Source organism: Rhinolophus sinicus, linkage group LG11 (assembly GCF_036562045.2).
Source record: "Rhinolophus sinicus isolate RSC01 linkage group LG11, ASM3656204v1, whole genome shotgun sequence".
NCBI lineage: Eukaryota > Metazoa > Chordata > Mammalia > Chiroptera > Rhinolophidae > Rhinolophus > Rhinolophus sinicus.
This window is the reverse complement of record NC_133760.1, coordinates 28,340,999-28,358,376: the sequence shown is the minus strand read 5'-3', so window position 1 is coordinate 28,358,376 and position 17,378 is coordinate 28,340,999. Positions and strand designations below refer to the sequence as shown.

General features: G+C 53.4%; 3 protein-coding genes and 1 non-coding gene across 8 annotated transcripts in view; 3 read left to right on the top strand and 1 right to left on the bottom strand.

Annotated features, from left to right (window-relative positions):
• Positions 1-1,183, top strand: part of AARS1 (alanyl-tRNA synthetase 1) — a 59,438-nt gene extending 58,255 nt beyond the window's left edge. For all 4 annotated transcript variants that reach the window (XM_074314578.1, XM_019710280.2, XM_019710288.2 and 1 more), the window contains 2 exons: positions 121-234; positions 639-1,183. In XM_074314578.1, coding sequence (XP_074170679.1) covers positions 121-234; positions 639-824 — 300 coding nt within the window. In that variant the 3' untranslated portion in view covers positions 825-1,183. The remainder of the gene's footprint in view (positions 1-120; positions 235-638) is intronic.
• A 933-nt stretch (positions 1,184-2,116) lies between these two features.
• Positions 2,117-3,568, top strand: EXOSC6 (exosome component 6). The gene has a single exon (XM_019710295.2). It carries the CDS (start codon positions 2,303-2,305, stop codon positions 3,119-3,121), a length of 819 nt encoding a protein of 272 aa, XP_019565854.2. The 5' UTR covers positions 2,117-2,302; the 3' UTR covers positions 3,122-3,568.
• Positions 3,569-3,687: 119 nt separating this feature from the next.
• Positions 3,688-17,262, bottom strand: LOC109459256 (uncharacterized). Of its 2 annotated transcripts, XM_074314590.1 has the most exons (6): positions 16,476-17,262; positions 12,436-13,425; positions 10,491-10,569; positions 6,748-6,893; positions 6,487-6,600; positions 3,688-6,143 (listed from the first exon to the last, which is right to left on the bottom strand). In XM_074314590.1, exons 3-6 carry the CDS (start codon positions 10,559-10,561, stop codon positions 5,953-5,955), a joined length of 522 nt encoding a protein of 173 aa, XP_074170691.1. In that variant the 5' UTR covers positions 10,562-10,569; positions 12,436-13,425; positions 16,476-17,262; the 3' UTR covers positions 3,688-5,952. The 2 variants fall into 2 exon arrangements, with proteins under 2 accessions (XP_074170691.1, XP_074170692.1); XM_074314591.1 differs by lacking the exons at positions 12,436-13,425; positions 16,476-17,262 and having other exon boundaries at positions 10,491-11,068.
• On the top strand, positions 8,398-8,468 carry TRNAG-GCC (transfer RNA glycine (anticodon GCC)). Its single transcript has one exon. It is a non-coding gene; the product is annotated as a tRNA-Gly (tRNA).
• Positions 17,263-17,378: the final 116 nt, after the last annotated feature.

Below are 17,378 nucleotides of genomic sequence, written 5' to 3'. Positions count from 1 at the left end.
TCTTGGGAGGGGCTTGGGGATGGGGGCCCGGGAGTGCTCTGAGAACTGAGCTCTGCAAACTCGCTGGAGAGCATGGCCCCTTCCCCCAGGAACATGGCCTGACACCAGATTCCCCCACAGGCCCTGAACGAAGCCTTGAAGCTCTTCAAGACACATTCTCCTCAGACGTCTGCCATGCTCTTCACAGTGGATAATGAGGCTGGCAAGATCACGTGCTTGTGTCAAGTTCCCCAGGTCAGAATATGCTGCATCCCTGTGCCAGTAGAAAGTGGTGTGGTGTCTGTAGCCTTTCTGAGGGAGCTCGGTTCTTACAGTTGTTTTCACAATCCCCATGTGTGTTTGTGCAACCCGTTAGCAATGCCCTTCTCCTGCCCACCTGTTGGTCACTTCCGGCACCTCTTCCCCTGTGGCCCTCTTCATGGTAGATATATTTAACTGTGCTGGCTGATACCTGGCTTTGCCACTTGGTATGCCTTGCCCTGGCTGTGAAACCAGTACGGTCTGCCTCAGCCTCCAACAGTACCACCCAGGGCAAGAGTGGGTGTCCGTGCTTCCCTTATCCTTTTCCTTTCCTTAACTCCATGCCTCCCTCGGTCCTATCCTCTGTCCTGACTCCCACTTCACCATCTCTCTTCCAGAATGCAGCCAACCGGGGCCTGAAAGCCAGTGAGTGGGTGCAGCAGGTGTCAGGTCTGATGGATGGCAAAGGTGGTGGCAAAGATGTGTCCGCTCAGGCCACAGGCAAGAACGTGGGCTGCCTACAGGAGGCGCTGCAGCTGGCCACTTCCTTTGCCCAGCTCCGCCTGGGAGATGTGAAGAATTGAGGGGAGGGGCAGCTTCCATCGGGAAGTATCTCCCCCACACCTGGAAGCATCCGCCCAGCTAGGAGCTCTCCACCCACTACAGGGACATTTGAATTTTGGGACCTTTAAATAGCCCCATCTGTCCTCCTAACCCAGTAGTAACTGGAACTCATTTGGGTGCGGCCTGTGACTCGATGCCTACGTTACACTTCCGCCTGGAGCCCTACATGTCAGCGCCATCTGTCTAGAACCACTATCCTTGGATTGCTATTTATCATTGTCATGCTCGTGTCTATAGATAATTATCTGCAGACCCGATGCTGTGGGTCTGCAGGAAGGAATCATTTTTGCTGCAGAGAATAAAAGGACCACGTGCAATATTTGATGATACATGAATTCTCTACCCTCCCCTCCAAACCTCCATAAGTGCCTGTGGCTCCCTGGCTGTAGAATAAATGCTGTGGCTTCTGGTTGCAGTCCTGGCCTAGTCCAGACCCAGACCCCTGAGTTTTGGGAATGGCTCCTAGGATTGCCTCAAGACATTTGTGGAGAGAGGCCACATTGGCAGTGTGAGATGGAGAGAGGCATTAATCACTCAGTAGAAGATGAGCCACAGGGTTGTCGAAGCAGAGAGAGACGCTCCTTTCTTGGACTCTAAGGCCCATGTCCCTCTTCCCCTCTCTTTTGAGGCATTCTGATGCAGGAGGTATTCAGTTACCTCCCCCGACACCTTTGCCCGTCATTCCTGATTCCTTGACCCCAAGGAATCATCATTCCAGATTTGGGCCTGAGACACGTTCACCCAAATCTGAAGACAGTTGGGTGTGGAAACAGTGGTGTGCGGGGAGGTTAAAAGTACTGCTAACTTGTACAAGCTCCAACTGATTCCTTGTCCCCTGGGTATAGCAGGCTGGCTCTGGGGTCCAGGGTCACAGCCCTGCTGAAGTAGAGGGAGGAGGAAAAACAGGTCTATGCTGGGAGAAGCAGCAGAGGCTAGCTGTCACAGAAGGAGGGTGCTGAGGTCCTGGCTTCGACAAGCGCATGCCAGGTGAGTGTTAGGGATACAAAGCGCTTACACAATCCTGCGCAGGAGAGAGATCATTCCAATCATTCAACAAGCATTTATGCCAGTCAGGGCACTAAGGGTACAGGAGTGACCAAGACAAAAGGACAATGCCCTCTTGGGCAAGACAGTGGGGAACATATAAAATCATCACACAAATAAGTGTCAAATTAAAATAATTACAACCTTTATAAGTGAAAGGAAGAAGACATTTGCCCTGGTTCGGGAGGCTGGAGCTCAGGTCCCACTTATAGGCCTGCCCGGTGCATCCATCAATCCATGTATCACCCTGGACATCCGTCACTGCTGTTCCGTGGGCTCTACAACGCTCGCCCTTTTCCCTCCAAAGCGGTGGGGGGCGGGGCGGCGCTGCCGCCGCTATCCCGGCAGCCCTCACGAGGGCTCAGCGGAAGCGGCTCGCACGCCAGGAGACGCCATGCCCGGGGACCATCGCCGAATCCGCGGGCCCGAGGAGTCGCAGCCGCCGCAGCTCTACGCAGCGGACAAAGAGGAAGAGCCCGCCGCCCGCGACCCGACGCGGCTGCGGCCCGTGTACGCGCGCGCCGGGCTGCTGAGCCAGGCCAAGGGCTCGGCCTACCTGGAGGCGGGAGGCACCAAGGTGCTGTGCGCCGTGTCCGGACCGCGCCAGGCCGAGGGCGGCGAGCGCGGCGGCGGCCCGGCGGGAGCGGGCGGCGAAGCCCCTGCCGCGCTGCGGGGCCGCCTGGTCTGTGACTTTCGCCGCGCGCCCTTTGCGGGCCGCCGGCGCCGCGCGCCCCCGGGCGGCGGCGAAGAACGTGAGCTGGCGCTGGCCCTGCAGGAGGCGCTCGAGCCGGCGGTGCGCCTGGGCCGCTACCCGCGCGCGCAGCTCGAGGTGTCGGCGCTCCTGCTGGAGGATGGAGGTTCGGCGCTGGCCGCCGCGCTCACGGCCGCCGCGCTCGCTCTGGCGGACGCGGGAGTCGAGATGTACGACCTGGTGGTGGGCTGCGGCCTAAGCCGCGTGCTGGGGTCCCCGTCCACCTGGTTGCTGGACCCCACGCGGCTTGAGGAGGAGCGCGCCGCCGCCGGCCTCACCGTGGCGCTCATGCCGGTTCTCAACCAGGTGGCCGGACTGCTGGGCAGCGGGGAGGGCAGCTCCACCGAGAGCTGGGCCGATGCCGTGCGCATGGGCATCGAAGGCTGCCAGCGCCTCTACCCCGTACTGCAGCAGTGCCTGGTGAGGGCTGCCCGCCGGAGGGGCACCCCCGCCCCGCCCTGAACCATAAGTCTGAGCCACGACAGACACCTAGGACCGTGCCGTCCCCCCGCCCCGGAAGGACCTGCACCGTAGGCTTCCAGACTGCGCTGCACTGAGATCTCAGAGCACGGGAGAGCCTCTGAGAGGCGCTCACAGAACTGCTGCACTGGACAGCTGTGTTGGAATGATTTCTTACAAACTGTTCCGTTAAAGATATTTTTCTACTTGACCTGGTTCCCAGCTCCGACCCAGGTGAAGAAACCTGCGAATGAATGCACCCAAGTTGGAAAGGACTTCAGCTGGACTCACTTGTTAAGTCTAGGAGCTACTCCTGTCTTGTAAGGGATGGACCCTATGCAGGCCAGCCAATGACTCCCTCCTATGTAATCGGGCTGCTTTTGAGAGAATGGGGGCCTGGGCCTTCTCACATATCTGAGCTTAAACAAAAGTATTTTTATATCTGAAAAAGCCTTCCGTTGTGGTTCTTGGTACAGGATTTAAAAGAGCAAGGCTTTTCTGAGCTGGGTAATGTGTTTTTGGACTCCTGGTATCAAGGGCTAGGGACAGCATTGTCTTAAATGTGTCCTGTGCCTTAGCGTAACATGAGCAGAAGACACAGGCTGAAACGGAAGGAGCTGCAGGGGTGATAATAGGGAAAGGTGCTTTGGAGGAGAAGCTGCCCCTCATACACCAGAGTGAGGGCCAGTGCTGAGGTGTGAAGAGAGTAGGGAGGGTTGTGTGGCCCCAGAAGCATCTAGGTTGGTACTGAGCAAGACCACAGCTCAAGATTGGGAAGCTGGAAAGGGTTTGACTTGGTGAAAGCTAGATCTCATCCTTGGCCATGGGCAGAGCAGCACAGCCAGTGGCCTCCTGTACTGAAGTGGGAGTCGTGGCTGGTTGCATTACCTGGTGTCTCTTATCCAGTCTCGGCTTCTGGGAGAGGGCAGATGAACTGCCAGGAGGAAGAGCTTCTGGATGTTGGTAACCCAGCACCCTAGCTATTCTGTAGGGCAGAGCCGGCCTGGCTGATTGACCGTCAGGGTGGGATTGTCCTTGTGTGGCTCCTGAACCCCACGGGTTTGTGCTCAGGTCTGGGTTGGAGGAAGGCAGGGCAGCCTGGTCCCTTCTGTGTCCCACTTTGATAGGAGCTTCTGGATTTGAGTGTCTTGGGCATGCTTACTTCTCTAGGAAGGGCTAGCCTGGCGCAGTCCAAGGACCAGAATGAGGCTCAGACCACACCAAGCATCCCTGACCAGGGAAAATACAAATTGTATTTTTCCCCTTCTGGCATAATACATATTTCCAGAGCTGATCTGAAATACAACGTATCACCAGCAAGAGACAAGATAGAAGCAGGATGTAGAAATGATACCCCTATCCTGAAAGATGGTTTTGCAGGGTAGTTGGGGCATCTGGAACCAAAAGGGTTATGTGGGGCACAAGCTGAGGACCTTAAAGCTTAGTTTCAGACAAAGGGCCAGTAGGATATTTCCTGTACACACTGCTGTGGCTGGAAAAAGCTGCCTGGACGTGCTGCTGTGCTCTGCTCCACACCCAGACAGGACTGGTGGGGCCTCGTGAGGGGAGAAGAGCAGTCAGGGTTCCTGGGGGCCCTGTCTAGCTGCTCCTTGCAAGACGGGGCCCCAACTTCATGAGGATGGTGAGCTGGTCCTGGGTGAGCTTGCCCGCCTCCTCTTCTCACCCCTGCCAGCCCCAGGACTACCATCTGGAAACACGAGCTGCAAAGCTAAAGCCACTGTTAGCAGGGAGGCTTCCTGGCTGGTCTGGCCGAGTGGTGCCTCTACTTCCATTGCCCTCACTCCAGAATGGGTGTCTCTGGTTGCACAGGTGCCCCTAGGAGGCCTTCAAAAAGCCACACAAGGCAATAAAGGGAGCCACCCAGGTAGGTGCCTAGAGCAGAGAAGCCTGAAGGGGTTCCAACCTTCTACTGGCTGCCCTCCTGGTCTGCTGCATGATTCTTCACCTGTAGGAAAAACAGAAGCAGGACTCTGGCCAGGAGGGCTGAGAGGCATTGTATGGCTAGGAAAGGGAGGGCCATCTGCTAACACCCCAGTCTCCACCCACCTCCCTTGGCAGGTTTAGAAGATCAATGCTATTCTAGATTCTTCCTGAGACCTGGGAACCTAGAATCACCAGACAAAAGAAAGCATTCTCTTCCTCTAGCCCAGTCTTCCCCGATGTGACTCGGGCCTGGGCAGCAGCAAAGGGCCCTCTGGGGCTCAGCAGACCAAGGGGCAGGGCTGGCAGGTCAAGGAAGGGAAGCACATCACTGGCAACTCCCCAGCAGCCCCAGCCTTGCTGAGATGGCCCAAACAGTAGTGGGGGCTTGGCCCACCTCAGAGACCACCAACGAGAGGAGGAAGATGTGGTAGGGCAGGGAATATTCAGGCTCTTTAATGCTGCACAAAGGCCTATTATCAGATCCAGATTTGGATATTCTCCATCCAGGAAGGTATGTTGTCCAGTTTTCCTGGGGAGCATGGTACGTGGACAGCTTAAAGACAGGCAGCAAGTAGGATCAGAAAAAGGGCAGAAATAAAGAGTTTTAACAAGCTTACCAGGTGCTTCTTAGGCAAGGGGTCTGGGACCATGAGGCATACCTGTGACATTCCCTCAACAATACTCAAGGCACCCCCACCCCCTTCCAGGAGGAGATAGCATTTCAGCCCAGGACTGTCCAGCTGAGCCGACCAACCCTGAGTTAAGAGGATATGAAAAGCAGGGCATAGTCCATCTTCTGGGTATTGCCTGTGATGGATGTCATGCCTCCCCCAACCACCACTGTGGCCTCCCGCACAAATCCAAGGCTCTCCCTTGTTCACAAAGAGGCATCAGGACCCAAACACGGTGAGAATGGGGGGAAACGCCAGGCCACTCACTGCTTCCTCCTGGTCTGTGCCCTCCTTGGAGCTGTCTGCTTCTGGATGGGCCCTCTGGCCCCTGGGCTCCTGCTGGGGTTCAGTGGTTCTGCGTGAGGAACCCTCACTTCCAGGGACCCTGTTTTCTTCATTGCTCTCTGTCCCTGTGCATGGAGAGTCACCAGTTAATCGCTGGGTTTGGAGGCCCCAGCTGACCCCAGAAAGGCCACTTGAAACCTGTCACTGATCTAGGGCTTAAGAGGACAAGATGGCTTTGGGCTGGACGCTCCTCTGGCTCCAGATAACTACTGAGTGGGTGGGAGTCACAGAACAACCTAGAAGCCACAAAGATCCTCACGCCACAGGAATAGCCAGCTACAGGGACTCTGGGGCTGGGGGCTGGGGGTGGGGAACCCTGCAGACACGAAAGCCCAAAGCAGGACTCCAGGTGCCCCTGGTACCTTCAAGAGTGGGAAAAGCCGGAGCCCACTAACTGGGGTGCCCAACCTGGAAGCTGGTCCCTCTGCTGGTCCATGCGTTCTAGACTCTCCAACAGGCGGTCCACCTGGGCTTTGATCTGGCTCAGCTCTCCCCTAATGGAGTGCAGCTCCTCCGTCTGGACTGTTGAGAGAGGGCCCAGAGTTGGTGTCCCACCAGGCCCAGGAGGCAGAGGGCAGTGGCGCCAGGGCTCCCAGGCCTGCCCTCACTGCTAAGGACCACCCAGCTCCTCCCTTGCCCTGCAGGTGAGGGCTGTACACTTTCACTCACACTTTATCTGCCCTGGGGCCGCGTGGCTATTCCTGGGGGCCTTGTGGGGACTGAAACTGCTCTTGACCCCCATGCCCACATGGTTCTTCCGGATCTTGACAGGCACGTGGTTGATGAGTGGAGGGATGCTCTGGTATTCATACACCCTATGGGACAGGACAGAGAGGGTCAAGCCAACCAGCCCCACCTGTTTGCTCAGAGGAAGGAGGCAGGACCCACTCACCTGTAGGGGACATTGTTCCTGTACAGCTTGTAGTCCAGGTCATAATTACTGCTGCTGTGGCAGAGACAAATAGGGAAGGGGTCACCGTCCACAGCCAGAGTCCTTGCCCAGACTGCAGTTTAACTTGGGGAAACAGGTATGCAGCTTTTCCTTAGAATCCCAGGAATCTCCACTGGAGGAGCCCCTAGGGACTTGACCAAGGTCACTTTGGGAGACCATAGTAAACCAGCTTCCCTAAGATTGGCCTCTGATAAGAGGCACCTTCCAGGTGGCTCCAGGTGGCAGGAGGGGGACAATTGCCCGCAGGTTTCTGACCAGCCAGAGTAGGGTCCTCCAAAGGCTCCTCTGCCTGACCCAGGCACTGCTGATGTTCTGGATCTTAGTCTGGCACAGGATGAAAGGGAAGAGCTAAGTCAGGGCCCAAACCCCTGTGGGTGTGTGAGAGCCTCTAAGCCTTGCGTGGGAATCGCCAGGATGCAGGGCCCAGCACTGGCAGGGCCAGCCAGGCAGGGTTAGGGCTGTGGCCAGGCCAATTTGCCCTTTGCTCCAGGCTGGGAGGGAGAGGACGAGCCTGGAAGGTTCCAGGCTCTCAGTGTGGGGTCTCACCCCCTTCTCTCATGCACCATCACCTCCAGGGAACTGATACCCAGGAGGCATGGGGAGATCGGTGGAGAGGGACAACTGGGTCCAGAAAGGCCCTGCAGGGACACAGCCAAGGGAGCTTCAGGTGCTGCCTGCGGCGGGCGGGCGGGCGTGGGGGAGGGGTGTCTGTGGCGGGTTATGAATTGAGGGGGAAGAGTGGTAATATGCTAGGGACGGCAGTTTCTGGAACAACTTTCTGGTACTGTGTGCCCACAATCCAGCTCAGGCCCAGCCCATGAGGGGCAAAGACTGAGGCGGAATGGAGGACATTTGGGGGTCCTCTGCCCCTTCATCTCGCGGGGTCCCCAGGCTTGCTGGTGACATTTCCGGCTACCCTCACCCCCGCTTTCTGGCTTCATGCGGTCTGGGTGGGCGGCCCGGGAACCGCAGGGATGCTGATTCCGGCGGTGGGCGGCCCATACTTGGAGAAAGGAAAGGAAGCCTGCGGAGCGCAGGGAGGGTGGGTACCCACCCCCAGGCGCTTCGGGGTCTGGGTCCCGGGCGCCATGCAGGAAACAGGCAGCGCCCTGACGCCCAGGAATGGACCAGCAAGGACAGAAATCAAAGTGACAAGTCTCAGCTGAACACCATTGCTGAGGGAAATTTTTCGCTTCTTTCAGCCCCCTCAGGCTGGCCGGGGGCTGCCTCCTACCCACTGGGTTAAGACTGGATTAGAAACCAGTCACCAGGAGGGTGGGGAGGGTGGTGGTGGTGGTGGTGGTGGTGGCGGCGGCGGCGCTGAGGCTGACCACCTGAGTTGCCATGGCGACCTTCATCTTACCGAAGCATTGGTGGTTCAGTGGTAGAATTCTCGCCTGCCACGCGGGAGGCCCGGGTTCGATTCCCGGCCAATGCACAGGTGTAACTTTTGTCCTCTCTTAATTTTTTCTTAAAATGGCGTTTTAAAGTAGCCAAAAATGAATGATAAATGATATTTCACTGATCGCTGAGCACAGACTTGGGAGCTGCTCAAATTGAGACAGGCAGGATGAGAGGGGCTAGGGTTTCCACAGCATGCACAGGTACAGCAGCACATGCAATAGACGGGGGTGGGGGGGGTGGGGGGGTCCTTCGGGTCTGGGGGCTTCCCTGCTGTCGGGTGAATGCCTGTGCTCCAGGCTTAAGGCATTGCCCCTTTGTCCCTAAAGGGCAGTGGGCTGGTCACAGGTACGCAGCCGCCTCAGTCCCCTGGTCTGGGCTAATGGTTACCGTCTGCTAGCCGGGACTTACTACAAAAAGAGAAATAAAATGCACCTTCGGCATGGAGCTGTGGGCAAAGGTCAGGCCACCTCCTCAAGTGTCCTCAGGGCCAGGGGCAAAGGTGGGGTGGGAGGGCAGGGGAAGGGGACCTGGGGCAATCCTTCCACCACAAATCCTTTCCTCCAGGTTGACACATTCCGTTTTGAGGCTCAAATCACGCTGCCTGGAATTGACCAGTTTTCATGAAAAGGTCATCCAACAGCTCAGCAGCCACCAAACCCATCACCAACCTGTCCCTCCTAGCTGCCCACCCACTGCTGCCCGCAGACCCACGCTGCCTGAGACCGGGGAAGCACTTCATTCTCCCCACTGGAGTCCCCTGGGGACAAACGGGTATTAAGGTCACCCCTACCCCAGGCCTTGAATGCTGGAGCCCCTCTAAATGATGACAGCTGTCATCACTCCCCATTGCTTCCCTGTTCCCACACTTGCACCCCTCAGAGGGCCAAAGAGGACTGGGTCTGAGCCTGCTGGGCAAGGCGGTGCTGGTGAAGGAATATGAAATCTGAAGAACGTTACCAGAACTAAGAACTGAACTCAGCCTCCAAAGTGGCTGTGTTAAAAAAACACATGTGAAAACCGCTTATCTCCCGTCAGATAATTATAAAACTGTCAACAGATACCCGTAGGTAAGAGTCTCACACATTGGACAGCCAACCAACATGCCACATATACAGTTTTACATCACTGAAGAAATGCAAGTTTAAAAAAGTATGAGTTACCCACTAGTAAACATCTACTTAGCCCAAAACAAAGGCAGTGAAAAGGCCACTCACGCTGGCACTCACAAGGTGCCACAGACCCTCGGGCTGCCTCTGGCAGGGAGAGATTTGGCCTGATGTCTCTGGAGGTCATCCTGGAGATGCAGAGACTTGTCAGAGCAGCCCCCACCCCCCTGCCCTGCCCTGCCATCCCAACTTCCAGGGACATGAGCTGAGGCGAAATCCAAAAGAAACCGGAACCTTCGGCACCAGGGTGTTTACACGGGTGTTGTTCCTAAGAGCAACCACCTGCCTGCTGCTTCCCCACCTCCCCCACAGGCAAAACGGAAACCACCCAAATGTCCACAGAAGGACCCCAGAGCTGAGCTCTGTTGTCATAAATGCCCAGCTGAGGGACAAAAGGGCTACCATGTTCACACACACCGTCACGACATCTGTGAAAATGGTACGTTGGCTGGCAGAGGTTGGTGAGCTCCTTTCTGAAAATGTTTTAAGGTTTCTTGAAAATTTCTTTAAGCGTCCCAGGTTAGGGCCAAGATTTCATCCAGAAAGGTTTCCATTTGTTACTTCTCAAGCATCTATACCTAGAAAAAGCCCCCAAGTGCCCCACAGGCGAGGCTCCCTTGGGAGGACCCATGCCCCTTGGCTCCAGGGGGAGGTGAGGGCACCCTCCTCTGCCAGGATGGTGGCTGGGTTACATCAGTGAGAAGGGGACTTGGAATGAGCTAGGTCGACTCCCTCAGTTTACAGACAAAACCTGAGTCCAAGGGAGACGTGACCTCCTCCGGTGCCACAGTGAGTAGGATGAACAGCCTGAGCTGGGGTCCATGTTCCGTCCCGGGGCACCCGGAGCCCCAAAGAAGATGGGGAGCAGCCTCCCTCCCCAGCAGACTCACCAGGAGATGGCTTTGCCCCACGGCCTCTTCTGTCCTGTCTGGGCAGGGCTGAGCTTGGTCTCTCTAGCCATGTCTAAGTCTGGAGAGAGCAAGAGAGCAGGCAGAGAGTGAGAGGAGGGAGGAAAGGAGAGAGGGTGGATACAGGAGGAAGGGCCAAGCTCACATGGGCCCACTTGCTTCCTGGCTGGCTCTTCCCTACGCCTCAGCTCTGAGAAAGGCAGTGCCCCCTGAGAGGCAGTAATGGGCAGCCCGGCCTGGCCTCCTACAGACCCTGGGCCCCCTATACAGGGCTGGGCTCAGCCTCCAGAGGGGCTGTCTGCATCCCCAGGGGAGCGTGAGGTTGAGACGAAATCCCCAAAGTGTGAGGAGGGTGCTCTACTGTTTCCTTCAGACCCCACACATGCCCAGGCCCTGGAATTTGGGGATGGTACCTTCAAAAGACAGGAAGGGGGATGTCTGTGATCGTTGTGTCCTCTGAGGAGACACCCAGCCCTGGTCCGGGTTAATTCTCAAGTGTTCCCCTGCTGCCTGTCTGCCCACCCACTTGCCTGCCCACTGCCAGGCCCACGCCCCACACCTGCCTCTGGGCTAAGTCCCTGGGCTGGCTGCATCTGAAGTGGCCAGAGTGCTCTGAGTGAGAAACCAAGTGGGCAGCAGGCCTGGGCTGGGGAGTGGATACCCTGCTGCCCTCTCTCGGTGGCGTAGTCAAGAGTCAGCTGAACCCAACTCAGAGGAGAGCTGAGAAGTCAAACAATGCAGCCATCTGAGCACCAGTCACAGGCATATTGTTTTCTTTCTGGGCTCCTTCAGCATTTACTACTCGAGAGAACAGCTCTATACCCGTGGAAGATGGAGGGGAATCCTGCTCACTGCTGTATTCCTACCACCCTCTCAGGGCCTGCCACTTAGAAGGTGCTCAGCTAATGTCTGCTGAATACACGAAAGGAGCTCCTTAAATCAATTCTGGTTTTTGTTTGTGGGTTTGGCTCAGACCCCAGAGTTTCACCTGTGACTTCGATGCCCCTCCTGGAGCCCACCCCCTTCTCCCTAAATCTTAGTATATGTGCTGCCGAAGCGAGCACCCCTTTTCCCTAAATCTATGGTTATCATCCATGGCTCATCTTGGCTGTGAAGACAGTAATAAATGTGAGCCTTCTTTTTCTGTTCTCAAGACTTCCTGCAACACAATCACCAAGGGCACCGTCTTGCTGTGGTTAGGAGACTTGCAACAATGTCCCTGAGGTGCTGACAATCCAGATCGAGTGTTTAATTCTGCATCCCCAGACGGGAGATTCTGCATCCCCACCCTTGGCCCTACTCTTCCATTCATGACTCGGAATCATCCATTCAAGAACGTGTTAAAAAAACGCCCATGCACCAAGGTAAACAACTGCACTTCCCTGCTGTCTGTCCCTTTAGCATATTCATACTTGTGGTCACCTGCACATTTGCAGTGTCCAGAGGGGACTGAAATCTATACCCACATCCACCATACCAGGCAACAGTGCATGGGCACTTAGAAAAGCCTGCTATGCCCAAGGTAGAAGGCTCAGCATTAAAATAAGCTTGCCATTTCCTTTGGTCTATATATCATCACTGTCCCCTAAAACTAGAAATACTCAAGAGGCTTTAATCATGAGACCAATCTTTGGGTTGTGTGGGAAAAACCATTCAATGGCCACCAGGTTGCCAATCAGGGCCAGTTATCACGAGGGGCTGGTGGAGTGTCTAGGAAGTTCACCATCAATGGCAAACCATGGTCAAGTGTATGGTGGGATCTTCCTGGGCACCTGCCATCTGCAACCCAGAGCAGGCAAGCATGGGGTCATGGCTGGGCCCCACCCCCATTCAGGGGCTATATTAGTCATGGTTCTTTTCCAGAGAAACAGAACCAATAGGATGCATATACAGATAGAAAGACATTTATTATAAGGAATTGACTTACATGATTATGGAGGCTGACAAATCCTAAAGAACTGCAGTTGGCAAGCTGGAGACTTAGGAGAGCCAATGATATAGTTCCAGCCTGAAGACCAGCAGGAGCCACACTCAAAAAGAATAGAAGTTTCAGTTCAAAATTGAAGGCAGGAAATAGCTGATGTCCCCGCTCAAGGCAGTCAGGCAGGAAGTGTTCCCTCTTATTCATGGGAAAGTCAATCTTTTTTCTATTCAGGCCTTTAACTGATTGGATGAGGCCCACCCACATGAGGGAGGGCAATCTGCTTTACTCAGCCAATCCATTCAAACGTTAGTCTCGTCCACAAACACCATAACAGACTCACCAAGAATAATGTTTGGCCAAAGATCTGGGCACCCCATGGAAGCATTCTCTGTCAAGTTGACATATAAAATTAACCATCGCAGGGGCCAAGTGCCAGGATGTGGGGTGGAGGTCTTTGCTCCATATTCATCTCTCACAAAGACCCCCACGCAGATTTCCTGAGGAACATTCCCCCAGGCTGTGAGTGCTTGACTGCATGGAACACAGGTAGGATAGTTAATGAATGGGAGTCATAAAGAGTGAGAGCAGATGATGTAAAAAGAGAGATCGGCAATCAGGTGGGAAGAAAGCAGAAAACTGAAACAGAGAGGCCAAATGGATGGAAGAACAAGAATAGGAAAAAGGAGAGAAGCAAAAAGGTGGACATATTAAACAACAGGTCCCCAGAGTTCCCGAGCTGACACCCAGACACATCCACCCTGAATTCATCAGATGGACACAATGCAGTTCATTTATGTTTATAAGAGCTCCCAGGAAAAAAGGAAAGGGTCACTGTATCATCCCCAATATTGATGGTGGCATTGGCAGCAGCTACATCCAGGTTTCAAGGGTGGTGGCACCTCCAGCCCATGTTGGTAGTGCCAACTGTGACGTCTGTGCCCAGCAGAAGCTGTGGGTCTCTTCCAGATCTGATCCTCCAACCTTCTGGATCTCCTGGGAAATAACCAGTACTTTCAACAAATTCCCTTTCTGCTTAGAGTTGCCAGAATCAGTTTCTATTGCTTAAAGCTAAGAACCTTGATTGATACAAAAATAGGACTAGGAGTGGACGGAGCAAGAAATCCTGAGAGAAAAGGGGTGGGGTGTTGGGTGGTGTGATGTAAGGCTGGCAACAGGTCAGAGGACAGTGAAAATCCAGCTAGTATTAAGGGACAGGACACCCGCAGCCCTTGGCATGCTATGGTGAGGCAGTTAATCCTGTGGTTCCCCCAGAACAAAGTTTCCATCAAAGGCAAGGCTTTGGGGACCTGGCGGCCCCTGCCATAAAAGAGTATAAAGATGACCCTGAAGTCAAGCTCTGTTGGGCAGGGCGCTGGGCTAATGGCACCACACAGCTTAAATGAAAGAAAGACAAGCTCAAAGTCTAAATTCTCCCTCAACGCATGGTTAGAACACCAGGGAATTTTTATATCTTGCAGCTACAAGGCTGAGCGAGAGTAAATCAAATTGAAAGCTTGATCAATGGTTATAAAATGACACCATCCGATGGCTTTACACCCTCACTAGTTCTCTGGGAAAGAGTGGAGAATGGAGAGCAGAGGTCGTCACAATGGGGCTGTGTGTAGATGTGGAGACCATAGGTGTCCTACCCCATACAGCCTCCCTTGCTGGCCAAAGTGATGCCTCTTGGTCATTCTGAAGGTCCTGGTGGCAGAAACTCACTAGCTCTTTGCCAAATCCATATCCCTTTCTTCCTGGGCACCCATCTAGGTGGAGTTTCCCAACCTGCCTTGTAGGTAATGTGCTACGTGTCTGAAGGGTGGCAATGATGATGGGTGGGCGGAATGTGTGCCACTCCACGCCCATAGCATCTTCTGAGTGACTGTCCACTGTCCTGCTTCCTTAGTTGGCTACCTGAGTGCTAACACCTTGGGTGAGCTGGGAAGCTGGGAGCATGGGCTGCAGGTGGCAGGGATTCTCTCAGCCTGAGCTCTCCCTTCCCCCCTTGCACATGTGCAAACATGGCCAGCAGCTAGCATTTCCTTGTGTAATGCACCCTGCAATGACCTGGCCCTGAAGCAGTCCCTTTGTGTGCCCTACCCCACCACCCTTCATTTTCTCCAGACTGAAATAATGAGTCAGGTCGCTGCAGGCCCCAGGGGGCCAATGACTTCAAATTTGGGAGGAGGATTGAATCACCAAAAGAACTGTGAGATTTTGCTAATTTATATGGGCAAAAACTTGGCAAAGTGATCTGGGAGTGCATTCTGAGTACGGAGAATGGGACAGGAAGAAAATAACGTTAGATGGGGTTGAATGTATTAGTAATATTTAGGAGTCTGTGGGGCTAGCTTGAGTATCTGAGGTGGTTCTAATGGTTTGCTCTGATGGTTGCTTGAAACCTGGACTCAGTTGTGGCCAAATGATATTAGCTAATAGCTAATAATAAGAATGAGAATAACTAAGACTTACTGAGCATTTACTATCCACCAGGCACAGTTTTAAGCACTGTGCTTATTTAAAATTCATTTAGTTAACAAATGAGGTTTAGATGGTATAATGTTGATGAAGGAATAAAAATATTAAGGCACAAGCTCAGGTGAGCGAACATTCATCAGTGTTTACCAGTCTCACCTGGCACGTTCCAAACACTTTAATGTACTAACTCATTTTATTATCCCTATTTTACAGAAGATGAAGCAGAGAGATGTTTTTAGGGTGACCAACTGTTATAGTTTGCCTGGGACGGAAGGGTTTCCCAGCACATGGGACTCTGATTGTTAAAACTGGGACAGTTCCAGACAAACTGGGACAACTGGTCCCCCTTGGTGTTAAGTAACTTCCCCAAAGTCACTCAGTTATTAAGTGGCAGAGCATGGCCTCACAAGACTGAAACTCTGCTAGTGGTTCTCGAACCTGAGAGCCTGCATTTGAAGTTGCTGGAGGTCTTGTTAAAACCCAGAGAGCCTGCCTCCTCTACAGAGTTCCCCAGGGACAAAAGTAGATTTGGGGCAGCTGAGCATTTGCTTTTCTACCACGTTCCTAGGTAATGCCAAGGCTGCCAGCCCGCGGACTGGCATGGAGAACCACAGCATTGCGCTGCTTGCCTCCAGATGAGAAGGTCGCAATGGACTTTTCAGGTAGGACCTGCTTACTGCCACCTCCCCCCACGAACACTGAGCTGTCCCTAAAGGCGTGTCCTTTGCCGCAGAACTGAGAAATATACTGGTGAGGGATATGCAATAACACTAGGAGTGCTGCCCAGAGAGGCTGCGTCTGAATGGGAATCTGGGGTTGGGTGGGTTTCAGGCTCAGAAGGGCACTGGACTGCCAGCCTTAGCTGCCACAGCAGAGGTGGGGTTGTCACAAAGATGGCTCCAGGGTTGCTGCTGCCGGAATATGCCCTGCAGTTCCCATCCTGGCAGCAGTGACACAGGAGTCTACCCACAGTGTCTTTGCAGAAGAATTTGGACCACTATTTTTGGCCGTTTTGGCCTCCAACCTGGCTCTCTGACTCTCCCCAAGATACTGGGACCAGCCATCATTCTTTTTTTTTTTCTAATTAAGGTGAACTTTTCATAACGTGAAATCTGTCAGTACGGTGGCATTTAATATATTTATAATGTTGTGATTTATCTAAGTTCCACCTTTATCTAAGTCCTATGGCATTTTTATCATTCCAAAATAAAACATACCCATTAAGTAGTTACTCCTCTTTCTCTTGTCACCCTGGTAACCACCAATCTGTTTTGTTTCTATGGATTGACCTATTCTGAATATTTCATATGAATGGCAGACTAGCTTCTTTTGCTTAAAACAGTGTTTGCAAGGTTGATCCACCTTGTAGTACGTATCAGTCCTTCGTTCCTTTTAATGGCTGGATAATATTTCATTGTATGTACACACCACAATTATTTATGTGTTCATCCACTGGTGGGCATTTGGGTTGTTTCTACCTTTTGGCTACTGTGAATAATGCTGAAATGAACTTTATGTATAAGGATTTGTTTGAGGACTTGTTTTCAATTCTCTTGGTTACATACCTAGGAAAGGAATTGCTGGGTCATGTGGTAGTTGTGTTTAACTTTTTGAGGAATCGCCAAACTGTTTCTCACGGTGGCTGCACCATTTTACACTCCCAGCAGTCGGGTGTGAGGGTTCCAGCCGGTCCACATCCTCACCAACCCTTGTTTTCTGTTTCTTTGATAACAGCCATCCGAATGGGTGAGGTGGTATCTTGTGGTTTTGGTTTGGATTTCCTAATGACTAGTGATGTTGAATATCTTTTCATGCGCTTGTTGGTCATTTGTATATCTTCTTTGGAGAACTGTCTGTTCAAGCCTTTGGCCCATTTTAAAATCATTGTCCTTTTGATAAATGTCTTTTCTGTCATGATTAGCCAGAGCTGTTTCTATTGGTTGCAACTAAGAATTGTGACTGATACGCTTCTCCCCATTCCACGGTCCCAGGCTATACTTCTACCTCCAATGAGCAAAGCAACTCGACGTGGGCACACAGCAGTGTACAGGTGGGCCAAGGTGTATTCTGGACACCAATGAGAGCACCTCCCAGTCTTTTACCTGCCCGGGTCCACCCTCTCACTGTGGGAAAGAAGGGGGATGGGGCCACAACAGAGCAGTTTAGATGATCATAAAGAGAGAAGACACACGTGGAGCAGGCGTAATGAATAAAGGGAACGAGTGTGAACAGAAACACAAAGCCAACAGAGGCAGTGGTGAGAGGAGCTGGAGCAGGAAATTGGGGATGCAAACGAGGCTTCTAAATCTATGCATTATTCAGGGACTAGGGGCCTGAAAATTCCCAGAGGGTGTCCTCGGTTACCTGGGTGATGAGGGAGGGGCCTGGGGTAGGCAGGAGGCAATGGCAGTGGGGCTGCAGGCACACTCTCGTCTTCCAGGGTCATCCTGGCTCATCTGAATTCTTCT